At 48.4% G+C, this 21,942-nt stretch overlaps 1 protein-coding gene across 1 annotated transcript in view; it reads left to right on the forward strand.

Annotated features, from left to right (window-relative positions):
• Positions 1-21,942, forward strand: part of LOC311229255 (inactive dipeptidyl peptidase 10-like) — a gene marked incomplete at both ends in the record, with an annotated part of 310,035 nt that overhangs the window by 47,223 nt on the left and 240,870 nt on the right. The window contains 2 exons of the mRNA XM_084315322.1: positions 290-384; positions 9,100-9,174. Of these exons, the coding sequence (XP_084171448.1) occupies positions 290-384; positions 9,100-9,174 (170 nt within the window). The remainder of the gene's footprint in view (positions 1-289; positions 385-9,099; positions 9,175-21,942) is intronic.

Genomic DNA, 21,942 nt, shown 5'->3' on the forward strand with positions numbered 1-21,942 from the left:
CACTGGTCTGAGACTCTGGCACCAATTTACAAGAAAGTAATTGATTTAACTTTAGCTTTAGAGAGAAGATGAAAAGGAACTGAGTGGAAAGGAACTGATGACTAGATGTACTAGCGCAGGTCATCAGGGGGTCACGTGTGGCTGTGTTAGTATAGATACTCGACCTGAGCATGTACATTTTTATTTCAAATGCTCTCCAAATGTAGCATCCATCCACGGAAGGCTGTCTAAATAAACATGACACCATTTACAGCCCCGCATTTCCCCTTATTCCTCTTTCCTGCTCTAGATGAGGAGATTGTTTTTAGAAGCTGGGATGGTAATGTTTGGAAAGTCAACGCGGAGAGCAACGAGACCAACCTGCTGCTGGGAAACAGCACGTTTGTGAGTACTGGCCTCAGAGCCTGGTGCCACCTTGGGCTGCATGAATACAATATTTGATTTGATTTGATTTTTATTTGTCTCGAACATAGAAACATAAAACAAGTTTAAAAAACAAAAAGGTAAATACTCAAAGACTATTTCTGTTAGGGTTTTGTAACCGACCCCAAGCGCAACGGCACAGAGAGAGTTGTTTCAGAGTTAGCCAAAAACAAGGGCGTGTTTATTCTCAGAGTCACAAGATTGAATTAGGTGGAGAACAGAACAAACGGGGAATCTGGCATGTGAAGAATGTTTGCGGCTCTGCAGATTCTCCCAGAAGGTGATGGTGAGGAATTTGCTTGTGACGTCTGAGCCGCTCTGCAGATCCCCCCAGCATACACTCCAGGTGGAAACGGAGGGGGAGAGAGAAATCCCAGTTAGCTCAGTGCACAACAGAAACAGAGAGGTGACTGATCCAAACAAATATCCAAGTGACTTGATCTTCGGTGTGATACACACAGTTAGCAGAGTCCAGAGAAAAAACAATACGGTAATCCAAGGTGTAAATCCAACAACCAAAAAATAGGTGAGAACAGTATAACAAAAACGGGATCTCTTCGGTGTTTCACAAACACACAAAAAACGAGTGATCCAAAAAGAACTGTTTCCAAAAACTCACCAGAGCGCAACGCGTAAAGCGGGCAGATAAACGAGGCGTAGCTTCGTACAGGGAATCAGGTTCTCCAACAGGGATACTTCACGAGAGTCCTGGGGAGCAACAGACAGCGACGGGAAAGAAAGGCAGATGCAGGGAATATTCAAAACGATCCAACATCGATATTAGGGAGATCAGGGTATATAAAGCCACGGGCCGCTAAATGACAAGCTGTGACAGCTGCGGGATGAAATTGATCATTGCTCCAGAAGCGTGTGGTGGGGAGAGCACCAATCAACACGGCATCTTACAGGAAAGAAGCGTGAGGCGGGGAATGCAATTAATTAACAAAATACCTTAAAGGAACGGAGCGAGTGGGTGGGGAGCGGACAAAACCTCACAGTACCCCCCCCTCCACAGGAGCCACCCGGCGACCAGGCCGACCCGGCTCGCCCGGATGGGCACGATGGAAGTCGGTGATCAGGCCGGGATCCACGATGAGCTGGCGGGAGACCCAGCTCCGTTCCTCCGGACCGTACCCCTCCCAGTCCACCAGGTACTGGAACCCCCGACCCCGCCGTCGAACGCCCATCAACCGGCGGATTTGCCACTGGGGGTGATCGTCCACCATCATGGGAGGAGGTGGATCCGGAGCAGGAGGCATCAGGGGACTGAGAGAGACAGGCTTAACCCGGGACACATGGAAAACGGGATGAATGTGCATGGACGCAGGAAGCTTAAGGCGCACCGCCGCCGGACTGAGTACCTTCAGAACCTCGAAAGGTCCGACGAACCGGGGGTTAAGTTTTTTGGCTGAGGACCGAAGTGGGAGGTCCCTCGCGGAAAGCCACACCCTCTGCCCAGGGTGGTACGTCGGCGCAGGAACCCGGCGCCAGTCAGCCCCACGACAGGCGCGCTCTGATGACCGGAGCAGCGCGGTCCTGGCGATCTCCCAGACCCGACGGCACCGGTCGAGGTGGTCCTGCACGGAGGGAACTGCCACCTCCGTCTCCTGTGCAGGGAAAAGAGGGGGTTGGTAGCCCAGGGATACCTCAAAGGGTGAGAGTCCGGTGGCGGAACTGACCATGGAGTTGATGGAGTACTCGACCCAGGGAAGGAAACGGCTCCAAGAAGCTGGTCTCTCGGCAGCCACACACCGAAGAGCAGACTCCACGCTCTGGTTCATCCTCTCCGTTTGTCCGTTAGTCTGGGGATGATAACCAGAGGAAAGACTGACCGTTGCCCCCAATCCCTTGCAAAAAGCCCGCCATACCTGGGATGTGAACTGGGGCCCCCGGTCCGAGACGACGTCCTGGGGAAAACCATGGAGGCGAAACACGTGGTGTGTCAGGAGGTCCGCCGTCTCGGCCGCCGAGGGAAGTTTGGGAAGGGCCACAAGGTGAACCCCCTTGCTGAACCGATCCACCACGGTCAGAAGGCACGTGTTCCCCTGGGAGGAGGGAAGACCCGTGACGAAGTCCAGCGCCACATGTGACCAAGGACGGCTCGGAATGGGAAGCGGCTGTAATAGCCCGGAGGGTGCCTGGTGGGAGGCCTTGCTGCGGGCGCAGACTGCGCAGGCCAGTACGAACTCCTTGACATCGTTCCTCATGGTGGGCCACCAGAATCGACGAGCCAGGAAGGAGAACGTGCGATGAACGCCCGGGTGGCAGGCAAACCGGCTGGTATGGCACCACTGGAGGACCCGGGACCGGACCGAGTCGGGGACGAAGAGACGATGAACCGGTACATTGCCTGGAGTGCGATGGAAGCGTAGGGCATGCCTTACCACCCCCTCGATGCCCAAGGTGACGACTCCTACCACCCTGGCCTCTGGGAGGATGGGAGTCGGGTCCTCAGTGGTTGGAGCCCCCTTGGAGTGTAACCGGGACAGGGAGTCGGCCTTCGTGTTGCGGGAACCAGGGCGAAACGTCAGCGAGAAGTCGAACCGACTGAGGAAGCTGGCCCATCTTGCCTGCCGGCCATTGAGGCGCTTGGAAGCACGGATGTACGTCAGGTTCTTGTGGTCCGTCCAAATGGTAAACGGCTCCTCTGCCCCCTCTAGCCAATGACGCCACTCCTCCAAGGCAGCCACAACCGCCAGCAGCTCCCGATTGCCGATGTCATAGTTCCTCTCGGCAGGGAGGAACCGACGCGAGTAGAAGGCGCACGGATGTACCTTCTGGTCCGTTGCCGACCGCTGGGATAAGATAGCCCCCAGTCCAGTATCCGAGGCATCCACCTCAACGATGAACTGTCTCTTGGGGTCTGGATGGAGCAAGATCGGGGCGGAAGTGAACCTCTTCTTGAGGGAGCGGAACGCAGCACACGCCGCTGGGGACCAGTCGAACGGCAGGGCGGGAGAGGTCAGTCTGGTAAGTGGTTCCGCCACTTGACTGTAGTTCCGGATGAACCTTCGGTAGAAGTTGGCGAACCCGAGGAAGCTCTGTAACTCCTTCCGAGAGGTGGGTTCCGGCCATTCCTCCACGGCCAGGATCTCAGCTCGGGTCAAGCCTTTCTCCACGATGAAGCCCAGGTAATCGACGGAGTCGGAGTGGAAGCGGCACTTCTCCGCCTTGACGAAGAGCCGATTGTGGAGGAGGCGCTCCAGCACACGGCGGACATGCTGGATGTGTTCCTCGAGGGTCTTGGAGAAGATGAGGATGTCGTCTAGGTATACTACCACAAACTCCTCCAGCATGTCACGAAGGACGTCGTTCATGAGCACCTGGAATACCGCCGGAGCGTTGGTGAGGCCGAACGGCATCACCAGGTACTCGTAGTGGCCCCTGGGAGTCTTGAAGGCGGTCTTCCATTCATCGCCCTCTCGGATACGGACTAGATGGTAGGCACTCCGGAGGTCCAGCTTGGTAAAGACGGTAGCCTGGGTGAGAGGCTCGAAGGTGGAGTTCATGAGAGGTAGAGGATACTTGTTCTTAATGGTGATCTCGTTGAGCTGGCGATAGTCGATGCAGGGTCGAAGGTCTCCGTCCTTCTTTCCAACAAAGAAGAAACCGGCCGCCACCGGAGAGGAGGAAGGCCGAATGAGTCCTGCTTCCAAGGACTCAGAGATGTATTGATCCATCGCTGCCTTCTCCGGGACGGTCAGACTGTAGAGGCGGCTGCCGGGAAGGGGAGCCCCTGAGCGGAGGTCGATGGCACAGTCGTAAGGCCAGTGAGGCGGAAGAGCCTGAGCCCTGGACTTACTGAAAACCTCCATGAGGTCGTGGTACTCGGGGGGTATGGTCGAGAGGTCCGGAGGCGGCTCACCAACGGATCTCCGGGGCGGGGGACAGGACGCCGCCTGAAGACACTGGGCATGACAGGAGGAGCTCCAGCCCTTGATGGTACCGGAGGACCAGGCGATGCGGGGCTCGTGCAGCGCGAGCCCGGGCCGGCCCAGGACTACTGGGACAAGAGGGGATCTGGTGATAAGGAACTGGAGTCTCTCAACGTGGTTACCAACAATGGTGAGCAGGACCGGGCAGGTGCGTTGAGTGATGTCAGCTAGGCGGTGTTGGTCCAATGCGAATACCTACAATGGCCTCACTAGGTCCTCAAGTGGGATGTTGGCCCGGGTAGCAAACTCAAATTCTAGGAAACTCTCATCAGCCCCCGAGTCAATGAGTGCCTCCACCGTGGCCCGTTGGTCCGCCCAGGCCAGGGTGACGCTCATCAGATGGCCAGGTGGTGCATGGCTCTGGGAACGAGAAAAACGGCTCACCAGGATCTCCCGGGGTCCCGGCGAGCCTGGTCTTTTGGCCGGGTGGGGCAGTTGGCGATACGGTGTCCCTCCCGACCGCAGTAGAGGCAAAGGCCGGACCTGAACCTCGCCTCCCGTTCAGCTTGGCTAAGATGAGAACATCCCAGCTGCATGGGTTCCTCCTCGGGTACCGAAAGGGAGGGGAAACAGCCACCAGTCGTGTTGGGAGCAGGGCGACCAGCAGTACCGTCACGAGTACGGGGGGTCCGGAGTACCTCTGGAGGTCCCTGTCGGGTTCTCTCACGTCTTCTCTCCTGGAGGCATCCGTCGATGCAAATGGCGAGGCTGAACAGGTCCTCGAGGGACTCAGGTTCCTCACGGGTCACGAGCTGGTCCCTGACTGCGTTGTTGAGCCCCCTCATGAAGGTAAGACGAAGTGCTTGTCGTTCCAACCGCTCTCCGTGGCCGCCAGTCTGAACTCCAGCACGTAGTTGGTAACCCCGCCGCTGCCCTGCCGGAAGGTACCCAACCGGGCTCCAGGGTCCAGACCATGGGCTGGATGGTGGAAAACCCTGCGGAGCTCAGCCACGAAGTCTGGGTAGGAGAAACAGAAGTCTGCCTCCATTGCCCAGGAGGCAGTGACCCACTGGGCTGCCCGGCCTGAGAGCAAGTTAGTCATGTAGGCCACTCGGGCTCCCCTTGAAGTGAAACGACTGGGTTGATGAAGAAAAACCAACTCACATTGCATGATGAATGTGGCACAATCCTCGAAGTTACCGTCGAACAGCCGTGGTTCGGAGAGACGGGGCTCCCGAGGTGCGGGATCGGGAGGCGTGGGCCCTGCCAGGGCTGCGGGTGATGCTCCGGCCAAGGCTCCTGAAGGAAGTGGGGTTACAAGCAAGGTGTTAACGGTCTCACTCAGCGTGTGTAAGTGGAGGAGAATACTAGACTGCTGGCTAGCCAGAGAGCCCAGGGACCCCTGAATAGGCAGGACCTGCTCTCGGAGTTCCTGTACAGCAGCCGCAGCCGCATCTAGCAGTAGGCTGTGGCCCTTGGTTAACTCTATCTGGCCTGCCAATGCTGTTCTGACTCTCTCTGTGTCGGCTGGGGTCGTCATGGTTGGATCGTAATGTTAGGGTTTTGTAACCGACCCCAAGCGCAACGGCACAGAGAGAGTTGTTTCAGAGTTAGCCAAAAACAAGGGCGTGTTTATTCTCAGAGTCACAAGATTGAATTAGGTGGAGAACAGAACAAACGGGGAATCTGGCATGTGAAGAATGTTTGCGGCTCTGCAGATTCTCCCAGAAGGTGATGGTGAGGAATTTGCTTGTGACGTCTGAGCCGCTCTGCAGATCCCCCCAGCATACACTCCAGGTGGAAACGGAGGGGGAGAGAGAAATCCCAGTTAGCTCAGCGCACAACAGAAACAGAGAGGTGACTGATCCAAACAAATATCCAAGTGACTTGATCTTCGGGGTGATACACACAGTTAGCAGAGTCCAGAGAAAAAACAATACGGTAATCCAAGGTGTAAATCCAACAACCAAAAAATAGGTGAGAACAGTATAACAAAAACGGGATCTCTTCGGTGTTTCACAAACACACAAAAAACGAGTGATCCAAAAAGAACTGTTTCCAAAAACTCACCAGAGCGCAACGCGTAAAGCGGGCAGATAAACTAGGCGTAGCTTCGTACGGGGAATCAGGTTCTCCAACAGGGATACTTCACGAGAGGCCTGGGGAGCAACAGACAGCGACGGGAAAGAAAGGCAGATGCAGGGAATATTCAAAACGATCCAACATCGATATTAGGGAGATCAGGGTATATAAAGCCACGGGGCGCTAAATGACAAGCTGTGACAACTGCGGGATGAAATTGATCATTGCTCCAGAAGCGTGTGGTGGGGAGAGCACCAATCAACACGGCATCTTACAGGAAAGAAGCGTGAGGCGGGGAATGCAATTAATTAACAAAATACCTTAAAGGAACGGAGCGAGTGGGTGGGGAGCGGACAAAACCTCACAATTTCCATACAATAAGTGTTCGAGAAGGAACAAGGGGAAGTAAAACAACTTATCAAGCCCTGCCCCTTCCTTACAATATTTGACATTATAATTTAATAAAAATAAAAATAATATAACAAATAAAAAATTAAATAAAAGTACAGTTTTTTATATATCCAAATATCCAAATGAGAAAAAAGAATAGGCAGTCACATTACTTCTCAAGCTCCTCTCTCTTATATGTGTCCATAAGTGCTTGTTTATAGCTACCTTTAAATGTATTGATTGCTTAATTTTATATTCGCATCCAGACCATTCCAGAGTGATACCCCACAAACTGCAATGCACATACTTTTAAGAGTTGCTTTGAAGCTAATGTCCCTCTAAAATTATAAACACTCTCTCTAGCCGTGAATTCTTTTTTAATGTTGCTTGGTAATTTGTTTTTTATTGCCAGAAACATAATTTGTGCAGATTTGAATTTGATTAAGTCCATGAATTTTTATGTTTGACTCCTTACAAACAGACTATTTGTGTGATCTAAATATCTACCATGATGACATACATGATGTATGGCTCTTTTTTGCAGTGTGCATATCTTTTGTAAGTTGCTTTTATAAGTATTTCCCCAGATTTCAACACAATATGATAGATATGGTACAATGAGTGTGCAATATAATGTATATAGAGTTTTCTGATTCAATAGAATATAATAGAAATACTTTAATCATCCTGAGGGAAATTTGGCACTACAAATCGTTCACAGTAAACATTTAAGGTAGACAAAACAATTGGTCACGAATGAGAATAAAAATTACACAATAAAAACTTAGAACTAGACGAAAAGTACAGATACAGGTAGAGCGATCTGCAGCAGCGGCCGTCTTCGGCGACGCATGTGCACATACGAGTTACCCTGGGAAACAGCACATTTGTGAGTACTGGCCTCAGAGCCTGGTGGCACCTTGGGCTGCATGCCGGCTCATTACCCTGGGAGCTTCACTTTGCCCTGCAGGAGGGCTGCTCACTGTAATGCACGCTTGGGCTTGTCTCAGGCTGACAGTGACTTTTAATATCAATCCCAGACTCGGACTAAACTTTTGAGATGGTAGCACACCAAGTGTTTTATTCAAAAAGATTCAGGATTTGACACATTCCCAGATTTAACTGATTGCATGGAAGTTAAACTCACTAGCAGTGATGCGTATGGGAGAGGGGCGGATAGGGACCAGAGACCATGAGACCATGATTGATTGATTGATTGAAATTTGTATTAACAGATTGCAGAATGGGTACAATACAGTACGGCTCAATACACACAATGAGACCATGAGACCATGAGACCATGAGGACATGAGTACATGATGACATGAGGACATGAGGACATGAGGACATGAGACCAGGAGCCTGAGACCATTAGACCATGAGACCATTAGACCATGCTCGGGCCCCTTCCATAGGCTATACCCCTGTGTTGGACAGTTTTTATGAGTCAATTAGTTTGAATATGGCCACCAGTTGTGTCATCTGGGACATTGAATCCTTGTGTTGTGTTGATTACAGCTCAATTAAATGATGTAGATGAAAAACTAGAAATACCTTATTGGGACTGCTACCGTATACATTTATTGAGCTGTAATTAACACAACACAAGGGTTCAATGTCCCAGATGACAATACTGGTGGCCATATTCAAATACATTTACTAATTTAATTTAACGTGTGTGAATATGTGCAAAATAAATCATCATTTTCTTTTTGTGAAGTGCCCCTTTAATACACTTTACACGTTATGTGTAAACCTTGCTATCCAAATGCAAGTTCACCCATGAAAGAATACAGATACAGATGATCACACAGATTATTTTCTGTGAAAAGGGAGCTCACACTTTGTCTGTTACAAGCCAAGAGAGTGGTTGCTCTAAACTGGAAGGAGATACAGAGACCAGGATCTAAACAATAAGGAAGTGTCAGAGAATTTGGCAATGGAAAAGCTAACCTACATAGCTACAAAAGGGAAAACAAAACAAAAACTATTTGAAAGGACGTGGGCGACATTTATAAGGTTCTTGAAAGGTGTGAGAGTTTAAAGGAAAGAGATAGGAGAAAGGAGAGTTTAGGAACATGAAAGGAAAACAGATGAAGGTACAGTAGAGAGGCCAAAGAGGGTTTTTTATTTGTATGATTTCTTATCATTCATTTTACTGTCTTTTTTTATTTAATTTTTTTTAAGATTTATGTAAATGTCAATTTCAATTATATTTAGGGAATTAATGTATTTTCTGTCATGTATTTCTATCCTATATGTATGAAAAAAATTAAATACAAAAAAAAGAAAGGGAAGGGAGCTCACACACGTCTCATTCTCCCCACAGGCAACATTTAAGGCCTCAAGGTTTGCTGTTTCTCCAGATCTCAACTTCGTTCTCTTGGGATATGATGTCAAGCAGGTGAGAATGACAGTATATATTATACAGTATGTCAGTAAATGGTAAATGGCTAAATTGCTGCATTTATATAGCGCTTTTATCCAAAGAGCTTTACAATTTGTTACTCACATTTTACCCATTCACTCACACATTCACACACCAATCATGGAGGGATCCATGCAAGGTACCAACCTTCTCATCGGGAGCAATTAGGGGTTGAGTGTCTTGCTCAAGGACACTTCGACATGCTGCCTGGGAGGAGCGGGAATTTAACCGGGAACCTCCGGATTACCAGACGACTGCTAAACCACCTAAACCACTGTCAGTCTATACTACATGTCAGTATATACTATACTGTATGTCAATACTATGGCAGTATATATATATGTCAGTGTATATTAAATGTCAGTATACTATACTGTATGTATATACTATATGTCAGTATATGATTATGTCAGTATATGATACAGTACATGTCAGTATATACTATACTGTATGTCAGTATACTATATGTCAGTATATACTATATGTCACTATCAGTGATGCCACAGATTACTTGTAAAAGTAATCTGATTACTGATTACTGATTACTCCTTTAAAAAGTAATCTTAGTTACTTTACTGATTACTTGATTATCAGAGTAACTTAGTTACTTTGAAAGTAACTAGGTTACGAAGTCGTCCCCCCTGCTGCTGCCACAACATAAGAATGACAAAAAAAATTGAGTAAAATGTACTCAGTTTGAGTAAAATGTACTAATAGGGCAGGTAGGCCTATCTATATCTATATCTAGACACTGAGGTGTCTGTATACGTATATGTGTGTGTGGATATGGATATGGTGCGTCTGTCTATGTCTGGGTCTCTTAATATGTCATGATGTGCTCTGTCCTTGTGTCCATGACTGTATTGTGACCTGTATCCCTACTATGTCTATGTGCTTTTGTTGTGTTTTTATTCTAATGTATTTATCTTGATTTTATTCTGTTTTTATTGCTAACCCTTTTTTTTACACAGGATTTTAGCCTGTACCTTCTAGCAGGGGGACTACCAATGGAAATTAGCCTTTTGGCTAAAATTGGGTGCATTTACATTTGTAAAATGTTTTATTAATGTACACTGTCCCCCTTGAACAAATAAAGTAAACCTAAACCTAACCTAAACCTATAGATCTATAGATTTCACAAAAGATAAATGGTCAATAACACCACATGTAGGCTGATATGTAGCCTACCTTTGAGGCCTGCCCCATTCAGATATGGTTCTAATGTTCCTAGTGAAACAGGGGAGAGGGGTGAGTAAACCAGTGATTATATCTCAGTAACAGAATCTTCTCAAACCTCTTGTCAGAAAGACTGTTCCTTCTGCTACTGACAACATACATACTGCAGTATGGTGTTCCATGTTCATGAATAGTGCAATGCAAAATATGTTTAACTCAAAGGTGGAACATACTGTTTGGCTGGTGCAGCTCCGAGTCCTGTAGAAGTCGATGGTCGTGCTGTGCTGTATATTCCATATGTGGTAGACAGTATTTTGTTTCCTCCGCAAAGTGAATGTTTTTTTCACCCGGCTTAGCTGACACAAACGTTAAGTAGACTAGTGAACTTCCAGTGCAAGAAAGCGTTACCAGCGCGAGCGTCTCCCTGCTAGCTCGCTATGTTTTGGTCAGCCTGATAATAACAATAACAGCCGCGCCCACCAGCATGGCTCAACACGCGAGGTTGCGTGCTGTGACGTCACTCCCCAATACAAGGAAAAGCTCTCCAAAAGTATATTTGACTGTCGAAAACGAAAGAAAATACTGCATTCCGCCTGCATTATGATGAGATAGTAACGAAATAGTAACGCACAGCCACTTGGACAAGTAACTGCAATCAGATTACTGGCTTGTAAAGATTAACGCGTTAGATTACTATTTTCGGGGAAAAGTAATCAGATTACAATAACGCGTTACTTAGTAACGCGTTAGTGGCATCACTGGTCACTATATACTATGTCAGTATACCAGAACCACATAATTCCCATCTGCACATACGTTTGACTCTGGGCGGCTGGAATGTTGGGAGGTTGATTGTCCATAAATTCCGATGGAGGTACAGTATGCATCCTACAATATGATAATACGCCAAAAGATAAATATTCCTCTTACGTTTCTCCTCCGGTTTTTAAATGAGAACTGTGGAGTAATATTGTATCTGACTTAAAACCATGTTCATGACTTAGAGCTTCTAGTGTTCTGGCTGTGATGGAGTCACAGCTGAGAATGAGGTTGGAAGAAGTCATTTAACCCTTTCACTACCACACTACAGGTAACCTTCTGTAGTGTGGTTGTGCAAGGGTTAACCTTCTGTATAGTCGCAGTGAAATGGTTAGGCCTTTGGTAGTGTGGTAGTGAAAGGGTTTAAAGTGTGATCTCCAACCATGACAGACAGAGCCAAACAGAAGATACGTGTTTAATTTGTTAATTGAATAAATACAAAGCAGGATGATGGTGGAAGGTGGATGGATGGTAAATAAATGTACAATTAAATAAATGATCAAACGCTCAATAATAGATGGGTTTCTCTGCAAGTCATGGTGGAGATGGGCACACAACCAAGGACATGTATATTATGGAGCCTTCACTCTCTCCCAATGTACCCTAAGCTCTTGAAGATGGCATGCTTGTTTAGTTGAGGTGAGTATCAGCATGTTTCTTTTGTTTATGTGATGTTTGAGGCCATGTCGAGGCCACATCAATTATCTCCCTCAGCAGCGGGAGAGAGGGATCTGATGAAACACTTGTGTGAATTCACAGAGCCTGCTTGCACAGTGGCACTTTGTTGCCTTGTAAACCTTGTGTTTACTCTGTTGTCTAGACAAATCATGTCATGTTAGTTATAGTTTGACTGCAATTGGTTTTGCTTGCTATTCAGAAGGGTTTTCAAGTGAGATCACTTTTTTCTGTAATATTGTGGTGGAAGAGCAGTGATTTACTGTAGATCCACAAGCTGGGTTTCACTTGACTTACTGTAGATTCACAATATGTGTTTAACTTGACTTACTGTAGAGCTGTGTTTAACTTGACTTACTGTAGAGCTGTGTTTACCTTGACTTACTGTAGATCTGTTTACCTTGACTTACTGTAGAGCTGTTTAACGTTAGGTTATAACTATAACCAAGTTCTGTTAATAGTGGTGATGCTCGGCGTCACTCATGCACTATCCTCGCATATGTGCACGCGCACTGAATAAAATTCCACAATGTACCTTTATCCCAGTATTCGTCTGACCACACCCCTCGTTAGCTTACCTTCATAAGCAGGTGTGTGGTCACCTGCTCTCCTCCTTCCCAAGCTTTCACCACAAGGTGAGATCAAGGGATGCAGCGGCGTCGGACGCCGAGCGTCACCACTATTAACAGAACTTGGTTATAGTTATAACCTAACGTTCTGTGACATAGTGGCTCCGCTCGGCGTCACTCATGCACAAGGAAGGCCGAGCGGGAGCCACCGGCCGACAAATACACCCCGCTGAAGGCCCCCCACAACCATCAGAACAGGGAGGGCCGAGCCCCCCCGACCCCCCCTAATGGAGGACACCCCCCCTATTGGAGGTTTCCCGGGAGGGCGACGGACCCGACCGTGCGAAGAGGCACTCAAGCAACTCAACGCACAGGGTGAGCAGACCGTGGCCTGACCCCACGACTACACACACGCACAACCCGCATGCCACCCGGGAACGAACGGAGGGAACAACCTCGTTACTGCCCCCAGAATCACGGGGTCAAGGGCAAACCCAACCCCGTGGCAAGGCCGTAGCAGCGGAGCACGAAGGAAGGCCCAGACCCACCAAAGGGTCTGGGCCTGGAACGGGGGCCCAGAGAAGTCCATGATGCCAGCATCAAGACCCCACCAGGTGGGCACTTAGTGACCCCGCCCCCCACATCGCCAGCGTATTCGGACAAAGGCCCCTCAGCCGAACGGGCCCTGTCCCCCCAATAGTAAACCGCCTGGCACACTGACCCTGCAGAACAGGCAGTCAGCATGGCCGTAAGCACACAAAAAAAAGGTTAACCAACGGAAGCAGGCAGCGCACCGGGGAAAAACCAGGCAACAGGCTGTAACCTGAGCCTGGAGCACTGCGGACGAGACAGCCGCCAAAGGAGTCAGCTGAAAACAGCCGCCCCGGCGGAAGGGGCGTATGCTGGCGTTGTTGCATGACCAAGCCTCCATTTAAAAAAAACCCACCCAGAGGGGTTGAGGCAGAGAAGGCTGACACGATTGGCAGACGTCATGAACGTGCAGGGGCACCCTCAACCGGGTAACCCGGGAGTTGACACTGCTCCAACACACCAGGGAACCAACCACCTTGGTGTTACCCAACGCGGTGGTTGTTCCTATAACCCCTCAAGAAAAAACTCCAAAACACACCTGCGGGTATACACCGGCTATACCGCAGTACAAGTGTTTCAGTTTTCAAAAAAGGGTTAACCCAGGCCTACGGGTCGATGAAACATTACTTCGGACCGGGCCCGGCGATACGGGAAGCACAGGGTCACCAGAGGAGGTCAAATACCACCCCAACAGGCCCCTCTTCGCCATGCGTGAGAGAGGAGCGAAAAGAATGGAGAACCAGCCCCAAGCACACCGTACTTGGTATTCCCAGGCGGTCTCCCAACCAAGTACTAACCAGGACCAACCTGCGTAGCGGCCGAGATCTGACGAGATCGAGCGTGTACAGGTTGGCATGGCCGTAAGCCATTACGACAGTGCAGAGTACAAAATGTACCCAACCAGAGCTCCATAGCGCTTAACCCTGTGGCACCCGGACCGACCAGGCATTTTCCCCCTGAAAAAGCCCAAGTCCCTCAGACGTTCGGTGCGAACCACGCCCGGTGGCCCACCCCCAGGGCGTGAGACCCCTCTACATATGTTCAGATCCATTCCGTCATCATCCCCCAGATATGAACGAGAATCCGTCGACAACCAAAACAGGTCGTCGGAAGAGGAAAAACCTCCATCCCAGTTGCTTTATAAAAATGCCGTTTTAACCTCAAGCAACCAAGGCGTGCCAGTCAGTCGCCTGATTACAGAACACCCCGAGCTAGCACTATACGTGCGTCGGGACACAACCACATCAATGAACAGGCTATTTAGACCTGTCATTGAATCCCCAAGGCGCCCAGGGGAACGACAAGAGGGGTGTGATGCTTCCTAACTCTTTTTAATAGAAAAGAAGGAAGCACCAACAGTATGTATCCCAGTCTACACAGCCGGGGGTAAAAAAATTTCACATTTTTACATCCCACCACCCTCCCATAGGGAGGAGACGGAAATCCCCAGAGAGACTTCCCACGCGAGCTGTACAGATTGAAAAGAATATATTGCACCTTGAGCCATGTAAAAGTTTGGTTTTAGGGCTCTCCGGGGAGGAGGCACTGAACCCATACACACTCAATAATCGAATTGAATCGAATACACACACAATAGAGTAGGACTCCTTCTTGAGGTTCCACTCACCTTGACAATCTGAGGAGGAGGCTCTGTACTCTGAGGAGGCTCCCTCACATGGAAGGAGAGTCCCAACTCACAGAAGGCCCGAATAGGAGCTTCGTGAGGAGGAGCCCTGACCACCCCCCGAAACAGATCCATCATATGGACCTGAACAGCACACGGAAGTCCTACCAACAGAGACGCGCACAGTGACGTACTCTATGGCGGGGGAATTTCTGCGGTGCACACGCCCAATATTCCAGGGCGTGGGACCAGGAAACTCCCCCCCCCCCCCCCCCCCCCCCCCCCTCACTCTGTAACGTGCCGAACCGCAACGTGACAGGAACCTTGAAGGACAGGTGGGTTTACCCCTGACCAACAGAAAAAAGGGGGAGAAAAGGTTACCAGTTCACCCCTTTACGACCCCACACCCATGATACGATGTAATGACAAAAAAGAGTATGACGCAGTCATAGTCAGTCCCATGAAGCGGCTAACAGCTTCACACAGCGCATGTGCCAACCTGCTATCTGATTTTTACTAAGGAAAAAACACAGAACAGAGAGGGCCCTCGCAAGAGCCCCGGTACCAGACTTACACATGTGCTTCTGTGGCCAGCCCAACCCAGTTGTAGGTCACACGACACACACAACCCATTATCACCTACAAGAAATGGCAAAAACACTCTACAGAGGAACGCCATTTTTCATAATGAGAGAATACACAATTCTCGATTAGTATCGGCCACAGGCCTTGCTAAGCACACACGAAAAAAGTGACCAAACAATCTTTTCTTTAGGAAAATAAAGTTTCTCAAGCGGTTAGCACAACCCCAACAACTAAGCCAAGGGTTACATCGTATCCCTACCACACAGTGACACAATATAGTGTAACAACATGTCTGAGAGGAGGATGAAGAAGTCCCCAGGGAACCGGGGGGAAACACAACCCTCCTACTTTACCCTTAATACGGCCAGTTAAACAGGTAAACCTGTTAATATGTGAACACACTGTTCATTGTCATTACAGGCTGAGAAAAGAATCATTCTTTACTCATATGTCACTAAGCATAGCTTTATAGGTTAGTTTAACCCCCTTAGTTGTGAGTACACGATACATGAACAGACAATGTGTCTCAACACAACAAACCAGATCATTTCACATCTGTAACAATAACCCGATTTGCATGGAGACCAGTGACAAGACAATTCACACATAACTTGCGTCGTATCCTAAATGTAGTGCAGCAACACTCGTTTTGGAAAACATCGTTATTTACAAAACATTTAGAAGGGAAAGCAAGAAGAAGTGTTCAAGGTCTGGTCAGGACCTTGCCTACCGGGAGCGCAGATCAAGCGAATTGCAGTCTCTAACATGGCACCGAAGTAAACACAGCCTCCTGTGTTTGACGACACGGGCAGCTCGCTGCTCCAACCCGCCGCTACGGTGCTCCTTGTTGATGCAATCCTCGCCGGCTGGCCCCAGGGTAGGTTCGACGAACATCCTCTGTCAAAGATGACGTTGTAGTCAAGAGTGTTAAAAACATGTTATAGTCACAGCACGTTCAACAGTGTAGCATTAAGCTAACAGCCGCTCTCGGCCGATAGCAGCAAGCTAACGTTTACCTAGCCTAGTGACACAACAGGCTCCTGGTAAACACAGCGAGCTAGCGCTGCAGCTAACAGCTCACTGGCTAACACAGTAGGCCACAACTAGCACGCAAGCTAAGCAGCCACCACCTGAACTCGTACACAACGATACAACAAGTCACACTCAGACAGGCCGCCGTTCTGAAACCCTCCTCACCTTTTAAGAGAAAAGAGAAACGAGATGTTAACACAGTTTTACAACAGTGATTTTACCAACATCCGGCGGAGCTAGCACAATTCCCATCTGAGCTGTAGCTGACTTGAACATGGATTTAACGATAACGAACAACCATGCTCACATTTCCTCGTTTAGGGTAAACTCTCATTTGCATATGAGAGACGGGGCCTAGACGGTGACAGAGAAGTACCCACGCGTCCAGAGATCCTGGGATCACCAGTTCTACTGGCCATGGCCCACTAGTTGCTATAATGGGCTTCAAACCAAGGTCCTCCGCCGTTGCCTAAGAGGCTGAACAAAGGACCCTAATCTGGGGCCGGTGTTCGTAAACATTGTCAGCTAGCCCCCATAGCACTAACAGACAAGTGGAGCTCGCAAGCAAAACATTACTCACCAACCTGGAACCCACCGCTTCTCACAACAGCGGCGCGTCCTACAGTCCAGCTGTGTCGCTGAAAGGTTTTACCGCAAACAAGGTTTTTAGAATGATCACCATCTTCCAGACACTCCAGTGACGAAGACAATATCGCCGTATTTTCTCAAAAATAGTGAGAGAGAAAATAAAGATATGATGTCAACGTATCTCTTGTTTTCCAACTCTTCTCCTACCATCACATCACGTCAAGTGGGGATCTACCGAGGCACTTCCTTGTGGTGAAAGCGAGAAAAAGGAGGAGAGCAGGTGACCACACACCTGCTTATGAAGGTAAGCTAACGAGGGGTGTGGTCAGACGAATACTGGGATAAAGGTACATTGTGGAATTTTATTCAGTGCACGTGCACATATGCGAGGATAGTGCATGAGTGACGCCGAGCGGAGCCACTATGTCACAGAACTTGACTTACTGTAGAGCTGTGTTTAACTTGACTTACTGTAGAGCTGTGTTTCACTTGACTTACTGTAGAGCTGTGTTTAACTTGACTTACTGTAGATCTGTGTTTAACTTGACTTACTGTAGAGCTGTGTTTAACTTGACTTACTGTAGAGCTGTTTAACTTGACTTACTGTAGAGCTGTGTTTAACTTGACTTACTGTAGAGCTGTTTCACTTGACTTACTGTAGAGCTGTGTTTCACTTGACTTACTGTAGAGCTCTGTTTCACTTGACTTACTGTAGAGCTGTGTTTCACTTGACTTACTGTATAGCTGTGTTTAACTTGACTTACTGTAGTAGGGGGGTTCCCCCGATGTTCCTGACCAAATTCCCAATCAGGTCCCTGACATAAAGACCACCTAATCACCCCCCTCCCCCTCACCCCCTTAATTGCCTGGTATCAATCCCTATCTCCTGAGCCTTTCAGCCATTGTGTAGTGTGATGTGTGGTTGGCAGTGATGGGAATAACGGCGTTATAAATAACGGTGTTACTAACGGCGTTAGTTTTTTCAGTAACGAGTAATCTAGCGGATTACTCTTCCAATCTTAATAACGCCATTACCGTTACTGCCAAAAAATGCCACGCGTTACTATGATTGAAGCAGTTTTCATCAGACAGATCTCTGCGCCAACACACACACACACCACACCGCGCATCGCCAACACACACACACACACGCCGCGCATCGCCGATACACACACACACCGCGCATCGCAGAAACACACACGCCGCGCATCGCAGAAACACACACACACACACATACGTCGCCAACAAACAGCAACAACATTCTCCCCCGCTGATCAAATAAAAAAATGAAACATACTTTTTCGGACTGATCATCTGAGCTCCTCTCCAGTTAAATCCAAATAATCCTCTGCCATTGTTGTAATATGTCATCTGTTCTCTAGTATTTAGTCTCGTGCAGTTATATCCTCTCTAGAAGCGAAAGTGAAACTTATCAAGCCTATAAGTTGTTAAAGGGGCAGTAGGCAATTCATTTACTCTGGATGCCTGAACACAGAATGACACCAGAATCACTGACTACCACGGCAAGCCTATAGAAAATTATTATATTTAATAATAATAATTATAATAATGATCATAAATATAATATATTTAAAAACAGTAATTAAAAAAAATTATTATATTAATAATAATAATTATAAATATTTATTTTCTGTTGTACCGAACTCGTACCGAACCGTGACCCCAATACCGAGGTACGTACCGAACCGTGGCTTCTGTGTACCGTTACACCCCTAATCTATTGTGTTTGTATTTGTATGATCCACTATATAAACATAGTAATTATAATATCTACATATACATGGCATTTGATTGGAGGCTAGTCTCACTTTGTCCCACAGCAACATTAAAATAGTTTAGATTTGTGTTGTTTATGTAAAAAATTTACTTGAAAGTAACGCAATAGTTACTTTCTGAAGTAACTAGTTACTTTTATAATTTGTAACTGAGTAAGTAATTTAGTTACTTTTTGGAAGAAGTAACTAGTAACTGTAACTAGTTACTTTTTAAAAGTAACTTGCCCAACACTGGTGGTTGGTGCCAGTGTATGTATGGCAGCCATTGTTGGGTGCTACACACTGGTGGTGAAGGAGGCAATTTCCACCTTACATTATAGAAAAGTCCTTTGAGTCTGTCTAGAAAAAAGTGCTAAAGAGAGAGAGAGAGAGAGAGAGAGAGAGAGAGAGAGAGAGAGAGAGAGAGAGAGAGAGAGAGAGAGAGAGAGAGAGAGAGATCTAAATAAGGTGTGAAGGCCACATGGGCTTCATTCCATGGACAATTGAGTTTTGGTTGAGGGGAGTTGAGGCGTGTCGACTCCGGCAGTATTTATCATAATGCTCTGGGGCTGAGCTTACTGTAATGTTGCTGATTACCATGCAGGAACGCACTCAGGTATTAAACCATTACCTCAAATTGTGTGTCGGGAAAAAAAACCTTCTCTAAGGGGAGTCATGTTGCTTTACTACAGAGTACAATGAGCCCACAGTGAGCTACATACATATCGCCAGCCCTCATTTATCAACGAGGCGTACGCACAGATATGTGCTTAACCCGTGCGTACGACCATTTCTAAGAAAAGTGTGGGATTTATCAATTTGAACGTGAACTTGACTTTGTGCTTATGTCTACGCACAGCTCTGAGCATGCTTAGCTGACGCCCAGTGGTAGAATATCGTTACTACGGCATATGCGCTCCTCAGTTCATGCATTAGTTTCAACGCGGAAATAAGCTTTTGTGCATTACTCCTGACACTGGAGTGTGTTCTGTATGAACCGTAATTCATTATAGTTCATTGTGAAATAGCGACAGTAGTGTAATTATAATGGGCTCATGCGCGAACATGAGGTTGGCTTGCTTGTTTGGCAGGGGGGGCAGACGCAGAACACCTAGTGTAACTCCCGCCGTGTCAATAGTGTAATTCAAGTTAAGCTTAAGTATGATGTCATATAGTAGAACCGGTTAGAACAGGCTAGAACCTTCCAGAACTGCGCTCCACAGTGTATAAATAGAGAGAACTTACAAGGGTTCTCTCTCTCACTTCTCAACCACCATCAACCACCTAGCCCCTTTTGTGACTGTGATGCACCGAGTGAATCCACAGTCACTTGCTCCTCAATAGGAAACCAACCTAGATTTACCCTGAAAGACTGGTTCTGACCGAACCGTTCGTTATACAAGAATCACAGAGACGTTTCAAAGGTACTCACAGTTGCAGGAGGGTTTCGGACAGAGATACGGGATGGTTTGAAAGCTCGGCGTTGCTAATAAACATTTTAAATATTTTTTATAAACTGGTCAACACTGCATTATTTCCGGTGTTGTGTGCATGATGCGCATGCGCTGTGATCACACCAGGCAGCCAACGCCGGAAATAATGCCGTGTTGACCAGTTTATAAAAAATATTTAAAATGTTTGTTAGCAACGCCGAGCTTTCAAACCATCCCGTATCTCTGTCCGAAACCCTCGTGCAAATGTGAGTACCTTTGACATTTCTCTGTGATTCTTGTATAACGAACAGTTCGGTTAGAACCAGTCCTTCAGGGTAAATCTAGGTTGGTGTGGATTCCGAATCTAAGTGCATCACAGTCACGAAAGGGGTTACAGAACACCCACATCCACCAAACGCGATTAAATATTGTTTCAAATAAAAAGCGACATACTGTGGAAGTGAATCAATGAGACGAGCAGACGGAGTATCGAGTCTCTGAACTTTACTTCCAAACAAATCCCACAGAACCAAGGTACAGCCACACCCTTAAGTCAACTCCCTCCTGTCACTCAATCAGTGTCCATTCTGAAGTGAGACACCTCCATCTAGTGTCCACCACACAGGCCCCCCCCGAACATTCAGAATTGACATTCAGTGCAACACCAAACAAACACAACTGAACACAACAAACCCCCAAAAACAGTGCACCCAGTGTCTTCAGTCTCTTTTAGGAGGTCTGACCACGCAGCCATAACGACTGTATTTAACAGTCACAGGGAACGTGGAAGGGGAAAGGGTAAGGGTAGGGGCAGGGGGCCGTCCCCGCCGCCGCCGAGGCTTCGCCGGTGGAAAGGTAGGGGTAACAACGGCCGGAGGGCATGGGACAGGGGAACACTTGGGTGGCCGGCCCCGGCGCCGGGGCTGAGCCAGCTCCACCGGCCCATTTGGGACCACATGAGCAGGCTTAAGACGATCGACTGAGATCTGCTCCTTATTCCCCCCCATGTCCACCACAAAGTACTTGGGGCCCGGCTCGAGGACGCGGAAGGGCCCGTCATAGGGAGCCTGCAGTGGAGAACGGTGGGCATCATGACGGATGAACACATACCTTGCAGTCATCAGGTCCTTAGGAATGTAGGACTGGGGAAGGCAGTGATGTGTGGGAACTGGGGCAAACACCCTCGCTGCGTCCTGGAAGGCAGATCGGTGAGCTGTAGTGGACCAAGGGGCAGAGGAACCAGGAAGGAACTCCCCTGGGACCCTCAGCGGTTGACCAAAAACCAATTCGGCTGAAGAGGCCTGCAGGTCTTCTTTAGGGGCAGTACGCAGGCCCAACATGACCCACGGAAGACGGTCGACCCAGTTGCCATCTGTGAGCGTGGCCCGGAGAGCGGCCTTCATGGATCTGTGAAAACGCTCACACATGCCGTTGGCCTTTGGGTTGTATGCTGTGGTACGATGGAGTTTCACCCCAAGTCTCTCAGCCACGGTGCTCCACAGCTCAGAAGTGAACTGGGATCCCCTGTCCGAAGTCAGGTCCAATGGCGTGCCAAACCGAGTGACCCAGCCGAAGATAAACGCCCGAGCCACCTCCGCAGCCGTTGTTGATGACAGGGGAACAACCTCCGGCCACCTGGTGGTCCTGTCCACCATAGTGAGGAGGTGTGTGAAACCCTGAGACGGGGGGAGTGGGCCCACCAGGTCCACGTGGACATGGTCAAACCGCCTCTCTGGAATGAGAAACGGCTCCAGGGGGGCCTTAGTGTGACGATGTACCTTGGCACGCTGGCACGCCACACAGGAGGCCGCCCATACTTTGACGTCCTTCCTAAGGCCCGGCCAGACGAACTTGGCCGCTACCAGCTTGACCGACGC

Source organism: Notolepis coatsorum (genome assembly GCF_963971535.1).
Source record: "Notolepis coatsorum genome assembly, chromosome: 5".
NCBI lineage: Eukaryota > Metazoa > Chordata > Actinopteri > Aulopiformes > Paralepididae > Notolepis > Notolepis coatsorum.